Raw genomic sequence first — 18,181 nt, 5'->3', positions numbered from 1 at the left:
TATACTAGACTTGGTATTTGCAGATAAAAACTTGGTTGTGGTAGATAAGGTCGAGGCCCAGGGTTGGACCGATCATTCCTTGATTGTTTTGTCCCTTCTTATGCCTGCCCCATGGAGACCCAATAAACCGACCAGTAGGAAGTTGAATCGGCAATGGAGTCGTCTCCTTAGGGAACCGATTCGACCCACACTCCTACCGGGAACCTTTCAGGTGGAGGAGAATGTGGATAAGAGCTATGCTTCTCTCTGCCGGCATATTGTATCATCTCTTGATGACCTGGCCCCCTTACGTAAGGTAAGAGACAGGCCCAGGGGCCTAAATGCCTGGTTCAGCGAAGAATTGGGGCACTCCAAACTTCGCTGTAAACAGGCGGAGCGTACATGGAGGAGAGGATACAGGGAGCAGGATAAGGCGGCTTATAAAGCAGCCTTGCACGAATACAAGGCCCAGTTAAGATCCGCAAAAGCCAAGTTTTTGGATGACACTTTGGCGAAGGCCTCTAACAAATCTCAGACCCTGTTCAGATTGGTCAAGACTCTGTCTGACCCGCCTTGCATGGCGTCTACTATCCCGGCCTCGCAGGCACTGTGCGACTCGCTGGCCCTTGCATTTGAGGAGAAAATCAGGACTATTCTGACTGGACTCAAAAATTCTGAACAATCTGCAACACCCGCAGTCTCTCCTTTGGACCCATTTGATAACCTGGACTCCAATTGGGCACCTAACAAGGAAGGTATGCCTCAGTTGTCCAGCTTTCCCGTTCCCTCGTTAGAGGAATTTGTTATCCTGGCAAGCAGTGTATCGTCAGGATCACCGCTGGATCCAATGCCTCATAAGATCTGGAAGGCTTTTCAAGAGGAGCTTTTCCCGCCGTTGCACTCCATCTGCTGTCAATCATTGACCACAGCGTCAGTCCCAGACAGCTGGAAGTTGGCTATTGTAACACCTTTGTTGAAAAAGGCTTCTCTGGACCCTCTCTGCGCGGCTAATTACAGGCCAATTTCGCTATTACCATTTGCGATAAAAATCCTCGAGAGATGGGTCACAAGAGCCTTATCCAACTTCCTAGAAACAAATCTGTGTCTGGATGCTGCACAATTTGGCTTCAGGCCAGCGCACGGCACCGAGACGGCCTTGGTCACCGTGTTGGACGATCTGCGAACGCGAGTCGACAAGGGCAAGTCTGCATTCTTGGTGCTACTTGACATGTCGGCCGCGTTCGACACGGTGGACCATGAAGTACTACTTGGCCGTCTTCGGAGTGCGGGAGTGTGCGGTCTGGCCCTAGATTGGCTCACGTCCTATTTGGACAACCGACAACAAGCCGTGGCATTACCACCTTTTCGATCAGCCACTAGGCGGGTGAAACAGGGAGTCCCTCAAGGATCGGCAATTAGTCCGATCCTATTTAATATATATCTCCGTCCCTTGATAGCACTGATAAAGTCATTCGGCATATCTGTTGTCAACTATGCCGATGACACTCAGTTGATCTTTTCATTTGAGGGTTCTGAGTCCATTTCAAGGGATGCCTTTCACCGTTGTATGGCAGCCACAGCAGCATGGCTGCGAGCCAATGCGTTGCAATTCAATGGGTCAAAAACGGAGGTACTCTACTGCTCCTTGGACCGAACTCCCCGTACACTACCGGCCGATTTTTGGCCAGTGTCCATCCCGGGCTCGGTGGAGGCGGCAGATTCAGCTCGCAACCTGGGAGTTCTATTCGAACCCAATTTGCAGCTCGATGCCTCCGTAAACAAAACGACAGCAACATGTATGGGTTTGCTCCGTGCTCTACGGAAAATCTTGCCACTTCTCCCACGGGGCTCCAGAGCTGAGGTAGTGCGTAGTTCCATTCTTAGCAGGATTGACTACTGCAACGCACTACTTCTGGGTGCCCCGAAGACTCTGGTCCTAAAGCTACAAAGGATACAGAATATGGCCGCTAAACTGGCCTTGTCTCGACCACGGTCCGCCTCTTCATCGGCAGCTTTGGCCGATTTACACTGGCTCCCAGTCCAGCAGAGAATTGCGTTTAAGGCTCTCTGCCTTGTTTTTAGGGCCCTGCATGGACTGGGACCAATACCTCTTCAGACTCTCTTCCTCTGGTATCAGGCAGCCAGACCTTTAAGATCATCTTCGGCGTTCTTGGTAAAAGTCCCTAAAATTAATAGAACGAGAATGGGTGGTCGCGCTTTTAGTTTTGCGGCTGCCACGCTGTGGAACACTCTCCCCTTAGCATTAAGGAGCTGCCTTGATCTGCTCACTTTTAAAAAGAGCCTTAAAACTTACTTGTTCCCCAGAGTAATGTAGCTGTTTAATAGATGCACGGTTAGGTCTCAGCGCCAGGATACCCTTTGGGTGACAGCTGCGCTCAATAAGCAATAAATAAATAAATAAAAAATAGCTATCTTCTGTTGTTAGCTCTTTCCCCTATATACCCTATTTCATCTGTATATTGCTACTTTACGCTCTCCCACATAGCCCGGTATCCGTCTGTATCTAGCAGTTTTAAATAGTTTGCTCTTGACCACTCACCTATCTTCTTCTCCATATGTTTCCCGCTATTTTCCGCCTTCCGTTCTCTGCCAGTCACCATTTATGGCACTATCCATCTTCATCGAGCCGCTTTACACGTTTTGCTTTTCTCCTCTATCCCCCTGTATCTCAGTAGCCACTTGTATCCAGCCGCTTTACACCTTTGACTCTCTCCTACATCCCCTGTAGTCCTCTTACCTTTCTTACAATTCCCCAAGTAGCTTTAATATAACATAACACCTGTTGTTAAAGAGCAGGTTCACCCAAGCCTTGGATCTATTGGCGCTAGAATAACATGTTTATTGTTACCAAATGGTACTCATTTTATGGACCTGGGAAGGATGAAAGGCTAAGTGGACCCGCCGTGATTTGAATCTATGAACATGAGGTCAAACAGATCCCTGGAGTAATATGCATTAGCTCACTGAGTCACTGACTCGATATTACATCCATTCTTTTATATCCTTACTTTCTCCTCCTCGCTCTACATTTGTATCTCGCGTTCTATTTTTCAACCTCTTTCCACTGTATATCTCCGCTCTTCTTCCCATTATACCATTCACTCCTCTATCTTACTAGTAATTTTTCTCTACTCTCACCTCATCTGTTTTCACACACACGCACACACGCGCGCGCGCCAAAGACCTCTTTCTACCCTGCCGCTTCTCTGAGGCTGAACTGAAGCTGTCCAGCGCCAAAAGCCAGGCGGGCAGCCCTCGGAGCGCATGGCTTCTGCGTTTACAAGACCTCCTCTCAAGAAGCTGCTTAGGAAAGGGGGAGGGGCTGTATTTTCATATACATTCCTGTGGTATACTGTACATTTTAGTTTTGTGAATACATTTTATAACTTTTTTTTACCACATATGATGTGATATACTGTCTGTACAACATTGCTGCATGCTCCAAACACGTGTGATGTTTTATATTGGGGATTGCTTTCTCAATTCCCCCTGTAGACACCTTATGGTTGCAGGCGTGTCCTCTGTTGCACCATCAGTCCGGACCTCACCTTATTCCAATACTGAACATCTTCATTTGTAGATATTGCGGGTATTTTGTGTTCACTGCTACCATTGTGATGTTTGTTTTTTACTGGTTTAGCCCTTCTCTCTTTTTCTCTGCCTCAGTCCTTCTCTCTCCTCCCTCCTTTCTCTGCCTCGGGCCTCTTCTCCTTCCACTACTTCAGCCTCCTCTCTTTCTACTCCTACCCACTTTTGGCTGTCACATCCCCCTTTCCTATCAGTCCCTTCCCTGCCTCAATCCTTCTCTCTCTCTTCCCTGCCTCAGTCCTTCTCTCTCTCTTTCCTGCCTCAGCCATTCTCTCTCTCTGCATTGTCTCAGTCCTTCTCTCTCTCTTTCCTGCCTCAGCCCTTCTCTCTCTCTGCATTGTCTCAGGCCTTCTCTCTCCCTTTCCTGCCTCAGCCCTTCTCTCTCTCTGCATTGTCTCAGCCCTTCTCTCTCTCTTTCCTGCCTCAGCCCTTCTCTCTCTCTGCATTGTCTCAGCCCTTCTCTCTCTTGCCTGCCACAGTTATGCAACACAATATCCTTGGTACAACAACATCAACCGTTGCATGGCTAAACACTTATAAGGTCCCAAAAGCGAGACCTTTTGGCTATGCCAATGCTTGTTGGATTTCTCAATGGTTGTTCTCGCCGACTTCGATGACCACATCACCTGCCTCACTCGTGGCAACGCTCCCAAGTTAACCTTGGAAGAGGGCGTTATGCCCTTCAAGAGCACAAATGGGCTTACACCTGTTAAATTGTCGAGTGTAATTCTGTATCTGTATGTCCAAATAATCTTTTATAGCTCCAATTCCCAATCAAAATTATTTTTGTTTGTACAAACTGTAATGCACCCTTAACCACCCCGCCGAGCACAGGTAAGCCAGAAACTGGTTATCTTGGTGGTCAATAGCACCCCCTTTAAACAAATGCCATTCACACTTACACATCATATTGGCAAAAGTCAGGCCTACCGACCTGGACGATTCATAAGCAACTCCGTAGAACTCTCCCATTCCATTCCTTCATTCATTAAGATCATACTACCACAAGTCAACCACCATGGCACAGTCATGTTACTGAGTGTTGGGCATTTATGGAATTTTGGTATCATGACCAGCTGACTCAGACTCCAGTCTGCAGCCGAATCACTAGAGACAACTTTGGAAAGCACATAGCCCTCCCACAGTGCCGCGAGGCCATACCAAGGATAGAGTGTGTGCCAAACAAAGGCTTCTGATATTACATGGCCAGACGGGTCTCTATTGGGCAAGTGAAATAGGGGGAAGTATCTTGATGTTGGTGTTAGGATTGTTGGTGAGAGTTTGGGGATGGAGAGAGCCTTAAAATAGGGAAATCTCTTGGAAGTGAAACTAACATTTATCCATACTGTAGCTCTAAAGTGACACTCAAATCCATGCTGAAAATTAAGGCTAGTTGTTTCATATGCGCTCTACAATTGACTAACTATGTCAGAATTTATGTTTCAAGGGGCACAGGCCGAAGTATTTAATGGTTTTCTTACCATGAATAGTGACAATAAAACTCCTCTGGGGTGAACATGCACTGTATAAACACGCCAATTATGTTAGGTTATGATTTATGTTTCAAGGGACAAGATGCAGAAGTATTCTTCCAGTGTTCGGAGCCTTATTACCGGAAGAGCATTCGATTAAACAAACTCCCTGTTTATTTTTTTTATTGTGATTAGTGTCTGTTCATAGTTAACACAAGCAAAGAACCCCTATTTCCAATACACTATATGAATTATTGGTAGTTTCCACCCTACTACAACTTCAGCTCAGGTAGAACTAATGACCCATAAACATTAGGTTCAATCAATGTTCTTCTTAGCCAGTTAAGTGAACATTCACTGGTTGAACGCCATTGATGCAGATGAATGATGCCAAAAGCCTTGGAGCGGATGAACCAATAGCTGCCTTACTCCTAGCTTGTCAGAATTATTGGATGATTAAACCACCTGGGGTAAGCTCTGTTACTGCTTTGTCACAGTATTACCCTGGGCGATTTAACCTCATGATATGGAGTTTCACATGATAGAATAGGGAATAATATCTATTTTTATTTTTCCGAGCTGTAAAACCACGTGATTACTCTTTCTGACCTGCTTTCTTAGTGTAAATACCCCAGGACAGGGGTCTCCAGCCTTTTCTGCAGTAAGAGATACTAATGTTCAATAAAAACATTAGTGTTATATATTGACCACATCAATTAAGATTACATTAGTGGCCACCCTATGAAAGCCTGTCAGCAGTGATCACCTCAATCATCAAGCTGGATTGCCACCTGTAATGCAAAAAAGGCGTTACCTATATGTAATGCTGTAGGAGAGTAGGGTCTGCTATCCTATGGTCACCCCACATTTTTGCTTTTTGCTTCACTGGTTTTTGACATATTGAGGCTGTGGGCCTGCTAATCAGACCCCCAGCCTGCTGTTCTCTCTACTAAATTGACACTATGCACCCTAGGTGCATAACCAATTGGAAGTGGATCACCCTGTGAGCCCCTGTACCAGTGTACACTAGGTACCCAGGGCATTGGTGTATCTAAGGCCTACCAGGGGCTGAAGCATGTATTATGCCACCCCTGGCCTGGCCTAACAAATTTGACACAACTGGCTGATCACTCAGCTGGGGTAAGTTGGTGTAACCACCTCTTACTTAGGTGTAGTATACCTATACCTAACCTTAAATGGGACACATGTTAACCTATAAGTCACTCCTATGGCAGGCCTTAACAATCCTGAAGGCAGAGTGCTTGGTTCCATGTGAGATGGTGCTCTGGCATGAGCTGAGCCTGTCTGCAGTGGTCGGAACAACTTCCGTCTACCGTTTCCAGATATCGTCATACCATATACTCTTAAGTGCATTATGAACCTCGCGGTTAAATGCTATCTTTCGTTTGGCTTTATCAAAACATGTCGAGTAAGGTGTCATACGAATTGGAATACTAACCCCTCGCCAATTCTGGCGACGGGGTTAGCATTCCACCCTTCTAGAGGGGCAAGACATGTACAGTACCTGAAACCCGGGTAAAATCAGACATAGCCTCAGCTCCACAAAATGGATGCTGCCACCACAGACACAAGTCTGCCCTCCTGCTGCTGGGAGTCCTTCCAGCTTGGGAGACGTGGACAAAGGGTTTCCTGCCAGGGGAGGTGCGAGCACCACCCCAGACAGGATTTTGTGTATTGGTCAGGTAGGGCTTGAACGGAACCAGACATGCCTGAGGCTCACAAGGAGCCTCGGTGCATATGCCAGTTCAAACCGGTCCTGGGGCACACCAGCCCCGGACCTGGGGCGAGCTGGACAAAGGATTGGGGGTGTAACCACCCCCCTTCCTGGTCCCACCCTTAGGGAGGGACCTAGCAGGTAGTCCGGCCCCTAGAATCCGCTTAAAGGTAGGAGCTGTGTCCTAAGACTTCAGACATCCTGGAATCAACTTAACAACAAGAAGAAGACGGGAACTTCGACGCTCTGCTGCGCAGAGGACTGAAGGAAATCTCCCCTATGGTCAGGGAGTGACCATCTTGCTAACGCAAGCACCAACCAGCTATCCAACGTCTGCTTTGCCGCTGCCTCCTGCCGGAGCCCGAGCCCAGAGCCCAACAAGACCTGGACCTCCAGACCTCTCACAGCCCGATCCACAGTCCCTGCAGAGAAGGAACCCGTGGAGGCACCGAGACACGTGGAGCCAGCCATCTTGGAAGACCGATGACAAGCTGCAAGCGCAACGACAGAGGCTCCCTCCGAGTTGTGCTTTGGGTCCTGAGAAGCCCAACCACCGAGCAGCATCTGCACCAAAGGTGAGCCCTCCAGCATCTCCACGATCTGCGTGGGGCCCCTCTGCACTTTGCATCTCGACGCGCCTGCCTGGTCCCTGGCCCGTTGGCTAGTGGCCATTTTGGCGACCTATTTGAAAATCAACGATGCTGGTCTGGTTGCTCCAGACTGGCCCTAGCTGCTCTCCAAAAGAGCAGCCCCTCTGACCTTGCTGGTCAGAACAATCAGCTTTCCTCTCTTTCCACGACTCCTGCCTTTGCCAAGGCTTGTTTGCCTCTTTTGAGTCGCCGACACCGCCGACAGTGAGAACCTGCGTGGGACAGCTCGTGAACCGACTCCTGGACGTCGTCAACCTTCAGGGACCACGTGGCTGTGGAGACAAGCTACCCTTCACCACCTGTTTGCACCCGACATCGCCTGGTACCTACCTGGTGCCACGCCGGTCACTGGCTAGTGACTGTGAACACTGTCCCCTCTGCTTTCAGGTCTTCTACAACTCCGATACACCCTTGGATCCAACGCAGCTCTTCTGGACCGACCGCCTGCAGCATCTTTGTCATCAGGCTCCATTGAATCGATAGAAGAAACCCGACGCACTTCGAGACCTATGCACCCGCTTCCTGTGGGTGAGGTAAAGCTGGCATTCCGGTGCCCAAGTGTAGAGAAACATCTCTAGTGTCTGTGTTTTGAATCTTAAGATCGTAGTCCATCCAGAAGACCCTTTCTGCAGTAACTTTGTAACTTTTACGCACCCATTGAAAACCTATGGGAGCACGCGTGTAACTTGCCTCACTGCACACGCGACCCGTGGACCTCCTGGTCACTAACTGAAGTTAGCTCCTTGTAGGCCCAGCGATTCTAGAGGCCCTAGGCCTTTTCCCTTTCCTGTTCGTGGTACTTATACCACTATTTTAGTATATGGTTTGAGTGGCCACCAGGGCCCATCCATATAAAGTGCAACTTCTGTATATTATAACATTGTCTTGTTTAACGATTTGTGTTCCTGTGCTCATAAAGAGTCTAGGGGATACTTTGAGAAATAAATACATATAAATTTTCAATATATATCTGTGTGGTGTCCTTTCATTGGTATAAAGGGGGGTTACATGTGGTAAAACAGCCTGCTTAACACGTTTTAACGAGTTTAGCCTCAAAGACTGCTTAGCCTACGCTACCACTAGGGCAGCTAGTACGAAAAGGTTGACTTACAACCACACCATAAGGGTTGCTTGGCATGGTACAAGGTGGTCACTTTAACTAGTGAACATCATATACCAGGCCAACTTCTCACAAATGCTTATACACAGATAATACATAACTGGCTTAGTTGCAAAGCCACTGGCACCAAGGTTATAGGAAGATTAATAAGTATTCCCAACACCACAGTGATTTATCACTCAAATATCAGCTTTAAATGTAGTTTTGAAATTCAAACATTCTTCTCCAAACATAAGCTTACGAGAGATCTGAAAATACACACATTTTCACCTCAAATACACACCAATTTTGAGATAAATATTTTAATACAACCAAGCAAAAACCTCTAATTTAGTAGGCTGGGCTGTTGGAGAGCTACCAGTAGCTCATGAGCCACTCGTTGGAAAGGCCTGACCTAGAAGATACCTAGAGGGATTTTGTGAGGATAAACACTCTGCATCATACTTAGAATCCAAAATCAAAAACTGTTTGCGATTAGCTCCAGATTTACATCAGGATTTGGAATAAGCACATTTGTGTTAGAACTTGGTCTTAGCTGAATTAACATTGAGCAAGGCATATTACATAGATTTCAAACAAAAAGGCAAATATTATTAGATCTGGCCTGGAGACAGCTTAAGCTCACTCACTAGTTTATTCTAATCTTAACAATTAATAACTCATATTCTTAGTAATGCTACATACTGACAGCGGCTTTGGGTAGCCTCTTTAGCCACTGCTCTGGTGGAGTATCATTCACACTTAACTTCAGTCGAGAGGACAGCATACACAAATTGAGAGACTGGGTCAGCTTTGTCAGTCATTGACGTATAGACAATGGCAGTAATATTAAGTATCAGACAACAGGACAGCTATTCGGAGCTTGGCTTCTAAAGCAGTGTGGGTGACAGCATTCCTGGGTACTATCTGCTTCCGCATCGGGAAGAGAAACCACTGAAAGGCAAAATAGTTTGTGTAAATCTGTGAACTTCTGCTCTGCTCTCCTTAAGAGTGCTTCATCACCCTTAAACAAATTACTTAAACAACTTCTGACCTATCTCCAATGTTCCTACCTTGGCGAAGCTCCTTGAAAAATTTGTTCACATCCAACTCTGCAACCACATTGATCAATTTCGATTATTAGACCAATTTCAACATGGCTTCAGTCCAGGGCACAGCACCGAATCGGTTATGACACATATAGTGGACGATGTCCTAAAAATGCTGGACAGAACCAATCCTGCCTTTTAATCTTCCTTAACCTCCTTAACCTATTGTCGGCTTTGGATATGGTTAAGCATGACAACCTACTAGACCTTTTTGAACACCGTAAGGGGTTATCAGGATCAGTCCTTAACTGGTTCACCTCCTTTCTCCAAAACAGGACTCAAAGAGTCATGGTTAATCACTCACGATCGCAGACAACGCCAGTGATATTAGGGGTCCCATAAGGCTCCTCACTTTCGCCCACTTTCTACAACCTGTTCATAGAGTCTCTTACGGACATTTTGAGTTCATCCAACATCCACTGTGACATGTGCGCTGATGATTCTCAACTATATTTAAAAGCCTCCTGTAGGAAAGTAGGATCTGTTTTTATGGCTACCCCCACTTTTTGCCTGGTGCTATGCTGTTTCTGACTAGTCTGACTGGTATCCTGCTAATGAGGACCCCAGTCTCTGTGCTTTCTCCCCTAAATTGGTTATGGTGAGTACCAAGGTACACCCCAGATTGGCTACTGGTGTACACTAACAACTCCCTAGTATATGGTACTAAGGTACCAAGGGCATAGGTACACCAGGGGTCCCCCATGGGCTGAAGCATGTATTGTGCCACCCATGGGAGACCACTCAAACTGTAACTACAGGCCTGCCATTGCAGCCTGTGTAAGCTGGTGCTAGCACCACTTATGACAGATATAGGTTTCCCTATATCTGAGGTCACTGCATTTAAAACCTGTAAGTCACCCCTAAAGCAGGCCTTTCAATCCTGATGGCAGGGTGCTTGGTTCTAAGTGTGAGGGTGCCCCTGCATGAGCAGCGTACCCCTACAACCTTCAGAGTCCATTCTCCTGTGTTGTAAGGGCATCAGCCATTGTGATATATAGAGTGGCCATGCGTCATTGGTATCAAACATGTTGGAATCATACCCCCACACCATAAAAGATGTGGGAGGTATGTTTCAATGCACTGCAAAGCTCCTCCGGGAGGCCCTCAGTGTTCCCGGTACCAGTCTTCTAGACCCGGACAGCACAACATGGATGCTGCCAACCAGAGAGATGATTCTTCCCTCCTGCAGCTGAGCCAGGCTTGAGCAGGGGAAGGCAGGACAATAGGTATCCTGTCACAGGGAGTTGTGACCACCTCCCGGACAGGGTTTAGTGTATTGGGGCAGGGTGGGGGCGCTTGCCAATGCCACTAAGTCTGCTTGAAGGGCACGTTTGGTGCCCTCCGTGCATAGTTCAGTTCAAACCAGCTCAAGGAGCCGTTGGCTCTGACTCGAAACTGGACAAAGGACATAGGAGTATCCTCCCCACTGTCCGACCACTCCCCTGGCAGGTAACCCTGAATCGTCCCAACACTTTCCTTAGGGTATTTAAGGGCTTACCTGTGGGTGGGTCCCTAGATTCGTTGTGGGACAAGATTCAATTCAAGACACCACTTCTTTTTTGACCGTCTGGGCACTCTGGACTTTGGTGGACTTTGCTCTGGGCTCAAGATTGCAACTGGGAAGACTCCTGCTGCCCTTGGTCTCGTCATCCTGCTCGTCTGCTGCAACGTCTGTGCCCGTGCTCCATACACACATCTTCCAAGGCCTGTAGACATCCAAGACACCTGAAGGAATCTCCCTTGAAGTGAAGGAGTCACTTCCCTGCATCCACAGGCACCGCAACGAAGCTGACCGGTCTGCTGATCCTGGGCTCCCACGGACTCCAAAAGGCCCAGCAACACAGGTGGTGGCTCTTCACATCCCTCAAGGCCTGCCATGTCCTCTAACTAAGTTTGAGGCCAGTATGCCTCGTCGGAGCCGCAGGAACCGAACCCCTGTGCACAGCATGAACTTGCCGTTGCAAAGGCTTGTTGGCTTCCTTCTTCCAAGATCTTTGAGCTCCAAGTAGCCCCAGCCTCAAGCACCTCTTGTGACCAAGATCTTTGTCCTCACTGTATCACTTGCACCGTGGGCCTGCATCTTTGGTAAGCTGCTCAAGGTCCTCTTGCGACTCCAGTGCCTCCAGCCTGAGGGTCCTCTTGAGGGTCTTCCTTGATTTCAGTGAGCTCCCCCGATTGCTCGGGTCTGCTCTGACTCCCCTGTTTGTGTCGACTCACCCAGACCTTGCTGGTCCCGACATTGCGCCCTTTTTGCTTTTCACATTGGTAGTGGTTGCCAAGAATTGTTGGTGCTCCCGACAGACACTGACCCCTCAACTCTCGACATCCAACATGGGACAGCTCGTGAATGGCTCCTGGTCTTCCACAGATGCAGCTCCAAGGTGCCCGTCAGCTCTCCTGCAACACCCGACATTGGTGGGCATTCGTCTTCCTTGCCTCCTGGTCATTCCTGAGTGACATAGACTCTGTCCCCTCTGCTTGCAGGTACTTCTCCTCCTGAATTCACCTTTGGGTTCCACCAGACACTTTCACCTTCTCCAGCAGCGGCATCTTCCTGAAGTCCTCCATTGGGTTTGACAGCGGTTTCCGGCGCCACTTCACACCTATGCACCCGGCTTCCCTGGTGTAGGTATCCTGGTTCCTAGGGTATCCACTGGTGGGGTGGCTCTCACACCTTCTGTCTTCCACAGGGTTTATTCAGGGTCCAAAGGGAAGGGTCCTTCTTCTTTAAAATTGCAACTGTGACTTACCCATTGACTTGTATTGAGCCCGCCGTCATGTTCCCACTCTACACACGGCCTCCGTGGGGTTCCTGGTTACTTACCTCAAGTGGTTCCATGGGTCACTGGCACTTCTACGTCTTCTGGGTATTGTCTTGACTTGAGTTGTGGTTTGCATACCACTATTTTAGTATATGGTTTGGTCTCCCCCTGGCGACCACTGTGTATTTCGTGCTACTTTCCTGTTTTCTCTGAAAAGTATTATGTGCATTGTGTATATCCCCAGGTAGGAGACATTTTTATGTGTTACTGAGTGTCTTATAATAAATACATATTTTATAACTACACCGTGTGGTTCTTTTTCACTTAATCTATACCTATAAGATTATGCTCTGGTAAAACAAGCTGCTTTACACTCCTTCTGGACTAAGCCTGAAGGCTGCTCTTCACAGCTTTTTTGCACAGGAGAGAGTGAGAGAAGCAGCACAGTTGCAATCTCCCAAATACTATATTATCACTAAAGGCAACTGTTGTCTACTGTTTTCCCTTGTGGGTATACAGTTTTTGAGACTAGATTTCCTATCAGGTGATCCTTGAACAATTAGTGTGTCCTATAGCCACTTAGTATGGTGGGATATCCAAAGATATTGGAGAAGACGCCTCACTCACTAATAGTGACATGCTTCATCATAGGCGTCTTTCCACACCCAGGTGAGATGGTACTACCTGGGCGGACTCAACCAAAGATGTTCTGGGAGTTCTTATATAAAATAACAACTGGTCAAGCAGGGAACCAGATAGATGATATATTAAAAATACCTACAGGTATACCCAAATTCTATATTTTATTCCTTAGAGTACCTGTAGTATATATTAAAATCGTGAAAGGGGTTTTTTTTAATGCAATTTTTTCAAATATACCCTCTCTATAATGCCATACTAAGTGGCTATAGGACACACTAATTGTTCAAGGATCACCTGATAGGAAATCTAGTCTCAAAAACTGTATACCCACAAGGGAAAACAGCAGACAACAGTTGCCTTTAGTGATAATATGCTCTTCACAGCTACCACTTAGAGAGCTTTCTAAGGTAGTTTAAGACCACTAAAATCACCATAAGGTTTGTCTGGATTGGTGCAGGGTGCCCACTTACATAAGTGTGCACCATATACCAAGTCAGCTTTTCACACCTCCGCTCCAGAAAACATCAGTTCCCTCAACACAACTCTTCAGAAAACTAAAAATTGGCTAGCATCCAATCACCTCAAACGAAATACTTAAAAAACTGAATTTCTCCATATCGCCCCACCTTACCAGTCACCTGCCATTAAAGAATGATTGAAACATCTAACAGCCCTCAACTGCATTCCAGAAATCATTGACTCTGCGAGATCACTGGGATTAACTCTCAACAAGAACCTCACGATGCAGAAACACATCGGTGCCGCCATCAAAAGACAAAATCACCAAATGAACATGCTAAGAAAATCACCCCCCCAACATCTTCAAGCATGCAGTGCAAGCCCTAGTGATTCCCAGGTTGGACTATGGCAGTGCAACCTTCTCTGGACTGCCCAGATCCAAACTGACTCCTCTGAGAGCCTCGCTCAACTCTGCTGCTAGGCTCATCACCGGCTCAAAAAGAAACAACCACATCACCCCTGATCTGAAATCCCTCAACTGGTTCCCTTACAAGGCAAGAACTCAGCGAAGAAATAGCCTGCATGACACACGAAGCCCTCCACTTCGAAACCCCTAGATATCTTGCTCAGAAGCTTGAACTTTCTGGTGGTTCCAGATCATCAAGAAGCTTCAACACATTACCTCTGAAACCTCAAAGATTCCACAAGAAGAAAAGTTACAACTGATCTTTCTTTGGGATTGGTCTGAGAATTTGTAACACCTTGTTCCCTGAAGTTAGAATGAATCCCTCAACTGTATCCTTCAACAAAGAAATCAAAGTACTCCTTATGAAAACATGTTTCCCGTGATCTTATGATACCCATCCTGATTCCTCAATTTTTCCTCATGACTATGGCATATCGACTACTTTGTGTTTTCGACTTCTCAGTCCTGACACTACCCTCCTTTTTCTCAACACTGCATGATCCTGCAGAGTTCTTGACTATGATAATTGTGTTTTTATTGAGTTATCTCCCCCGCTGTCTGATCATTGAAAAGCACACCCTTCGTTTCTCTGTACTAACTTATCCTGCATTTTTTCTCGAATATTATATGATTGTTATTATTGCTCTGCTGTCCGTAAATTTGTAAAGCGTTGCGATACACGCCAGAGTCATGTACACCGTCTATAAAAACTAATCAAAATAGAAATAAAATAAATAAATCCTCCTTCACCCTGTTTTACTGTTGATTACAGTGCTTCTAGCTCCAGTTATACCCCACTCTCCTTGAGAGAGCTTCACGGATGCTCACAGCTCCTGCTTTGGTTGTATGTCAAAATATTGTGTACAGAGATATCTTCTGACATAAATACCATTTCGTAAAATCTGTTTACAAAAATATATTCGATTTGGGTATAGATTTTCTGTTACTGACTCTAGTAGGGCGGAATTTTTGTAAATTATATTTAGGGCACAATATTTATGTCAAACGATAGTCTGACCACAATATTCCTGTACCACACTCCTGCTCTACTCGGCCATCCTTGTTACCGTGGCTCCCAGTGACATTTGCGTATGTTCTGCCCCGCCAGTTCTGCGTGGCCATTTGCTTTTTCTCATTGCTGATCACCAAGCAGCCAACTTGCATGGCTATGCTTATCTACAGATTATAAAGTGGCAATGCATAACCTTTTGTAGATCTTGAAGATATAGTGCCTCGCTACTGCCACCACCATTACCATTACCTCCATCACAAATAACAAAACAAATAGCTACTACTATTTCAACTATCATTTCAATCATCTCCACCACTGTTACCATCACCACGATTAGAAACACCATTAACAACACCATCCCCGCGACAAGTACTATTACCACCACCATTTCCACCATCCCTGCCAATACCACCACCACTATCCATACTGCAACTACATTACCACCACCACCATTATTACCAATACCAATTAACAACACCATCTTTAGGCACCCTATTACCAGCGATACCATTATCACCACCATCTTTACCACTACTCCCTTACAACTGCATTACCACCACCACTGAGGAAAACAAAAAGGTGATGCGTGGAATGCTTGAATTATTCTCAGCCACTGGTAACTACTCTGCAGCTTTCCAGGCCGTTGCTTTTGTCAACGATACCACCTCAGACAGGAATCAGCCATATGCAAATCAGCCTTAGTCTTGCTGCGAGAGGAACAGTCGAGACCAAACTTCTACACTAGATCCCCTCTGAATGGGAGCATAAGCAAGCCTAAATTTGTTTCGGCAAAGTTAGTTGCTTTGGCCTAGTGTTCATGGGACTCACATTTGGGCATATTTGGCAACGAGGGCGTCACGCTGAGGAAAACAAAAAGCTATGGGTGGAATTCTTGAATTAATTTCAGCCACTGATGATTACTCAGGGCCACATTCCAGTCTATTTGTTTATGCCTGGTATGCCACCTTAGACAGGAACTAGACATATGCAAAAAAGACTTGGTCGTGCTCTAACAAGAACAGTCCAGTCTTAAATGCCAGGCTAGGTCCCTTCTTGGGGGGAACGCAAGCAACCCCAAAATGATTTTGGCCTGGTTAGGCCTCGTCAGTGAGATATAGTTTGTTTCCTGTGTCACGGTGAACCTGGGAGCCACGTCTAGGCATGCCCATTGCACTAAGGCAGCGGCCATGAGGAAAACAAAACAAATTAACACCACTATTACCTCTACCATCACTATTGGCACCATCACAAGTAACACTAGAACCATCCTCACCACTTTTACCACTACCACCAGGACCATTACCACGGTCACCAATAGTATCATTCCAACACCAGCATTCCTACCACCACAATTATCACCACTATCTCTACCACTGTCATCACTATCACTACAACCACCACCAGCATTGCCACCACTACCGCACCATGACCACAACTATCACCACCGCTATCAAAACCACGACGATCCCCGATTACCACCCTTACTGCTGTCACCAAAACCATCATCCCCTCTCTCCATCACCACCACTCTCACCAAAATCGCCACTAGCACCATTATAATTCCTGCTGCCACCCACTACCACTAGCACCAGCTGTACTGCCACCACTGCTTCACTACTATCACTTTCACCCAGTAGTGCAGTAGTGCACTATTGCCATCAACACCACTTCAGCTGTTATCACAATACTATCACTACCACCTTGTCCACTTCTACTGTTATCACCACCACTGCTACCACCATCACCACTAGTACCAGCACTACCACCATCACAGCATTCCCATTTGTTTGTGTGTGTAAGAGCACTATACGTTTAACAGTATTGTTTGTGTTTGTGAGAGGAAGGATGATGTTGGCGTGTGCGTGAGCGACATTGTGTGAGTACTGTCATTAGTTTATTAAGGCAAGAACTACAGATTTTGTCAATGCTCATTTTAAACTGAAAATAAACCACTGATTTGAAACACAATGATGGGACTCTGCCCGAGCTGTAGCAATGCACCTTGGTTGCAGAGCTACAGCACTGCAGTTACTCCTACTGCTCCTTTTATAGAGCCCACAGTGCTTTGAAGTACAATTGACACAAATCCACAGCTCCCCGCTCAGGGATCTCATTCACATCTGCCCTTGCACCTCTTCGCTGCACATCCTTGTCGTACCTGGCACCTGCCACCCCTCCCCGACCCCACCTGCGCTGTGCCTTACCTGAGACGCTTCTTCTGGTATGGTGTCTACCCAGCTCTCAGAGATGCGGATGGATTCGTATGAATTGAACAGGATCTCGACGACCAGGGGGGTGGATGCACAGGTCTGCAACACCTGAACAGACAAGAAATGCATGTATGAAAAAGTCAGGGACTGTGAATGCAGGACAGGAAGGTGACTACTATTGTCTGATTGCTAATATTGTATGAATCATTAGAACAGTGTGTAAGTCAACTGCTAGTCAGTGTGTATTCAGAGATGTTATTTAGAAGAGGTCCCTTTTCATTTTGTTCTGCTTGGGGTGGTATCCACCATACAGCAGAAAAATCTTCAAATTAACACTTAACTACAAAAAGACCCTATTCCTCTTATTCTTTTACATTGCTTCTAGGACGCAATAGATAAGGCTAGGGGATGTTGTTCCTGATGCAAGAATCTTTAAATTGTGAAAATACTGTGTCCATAAATACTTATGTTTAAAGATGTATTGTATTGCATTTGTCTTACTGTACAGATGTGATAAGCCATACTCACTTTTTCACCCACACATTCCTGTGTACTCTGGTTGCAGAACATCATTATATAAAACACAAGGACAGAACAAGCTGTGCCTTCCGCCATCTTGATACTGTCCATGGTGTATTATTGGTAGTGTGTAATGTTGGCAACAAGAGCTCATTGAAAGGCAGAAGCTTTTGTCAGGGAATGGTTACTGTGTGTACCAAGGAGCGGCTAATATTCCAATGATCCACTCTTTACAAGCTAAAGGTACTGGAACTGGAGGCTAATTTTAAACATGGATAATCCTCTGGAGACCCAACTCGTAACCAACAACATATCAATGATCTCTTCATGATGGTGATGTGAAGACATTCTTTGCACTTCCTGGTTTTGAACAAGAAGAGGAAGGAAAGCCACTGAATAAGAAGCAACCACATAAGATTGACAAGAAAGCCAACCAGTGGTAAGCAATGGGTTGAACC

General features: G+C 46.3%; 1 protein-coding gene across 4 annotated transcripts in view; it reads right to left on the bottom strand.

The window, feature by feature from the left end:
- Positions 1-18,181, bottom strand: part of ASB18 (ankyrin repeat and SOCS box containing 18) — a 350,641-nt gene that overhangs the window by 69,065 nt on the left and 263,395 nt on the right. For all 4 annotated transcript variants that reach the window (XM_085645099.1, XM_085645100.1, XM_085645097.1 and 1 more), the window contains exon 4: positions 17,199-17,312. In XM_085645099.1, coding sequence (XP_085501225.1) covers positions 17,236-17,312 — 77 coding nt within the window. In that variant the 3' untranslated portion in view covers positions 17,199-17,235. The remainder of the gene's footprint in view (positions 1-17,198; positions 17,313-18,181) is intronic.

This window comes from Triturus cristatus, chromosome 3_1, assembly GCF_964204655.1.
Source record: "Triturus cristatus chromosome 3_1, aTriCri1.1, whole genome shotgun sequence".
Classification (NCBI taxonomy): domain Eukaryota; kingdom Metazoa; phylum Chordata; class Amphibia; order Caudata; family Salamandridae; genus Triturus; species Triturus cristatus.
The sequence above is the reverse complement of the archived record's forward strand: the minus strand, read 5'-3'. Positions and strand labels throughout refer to the sequence as shown.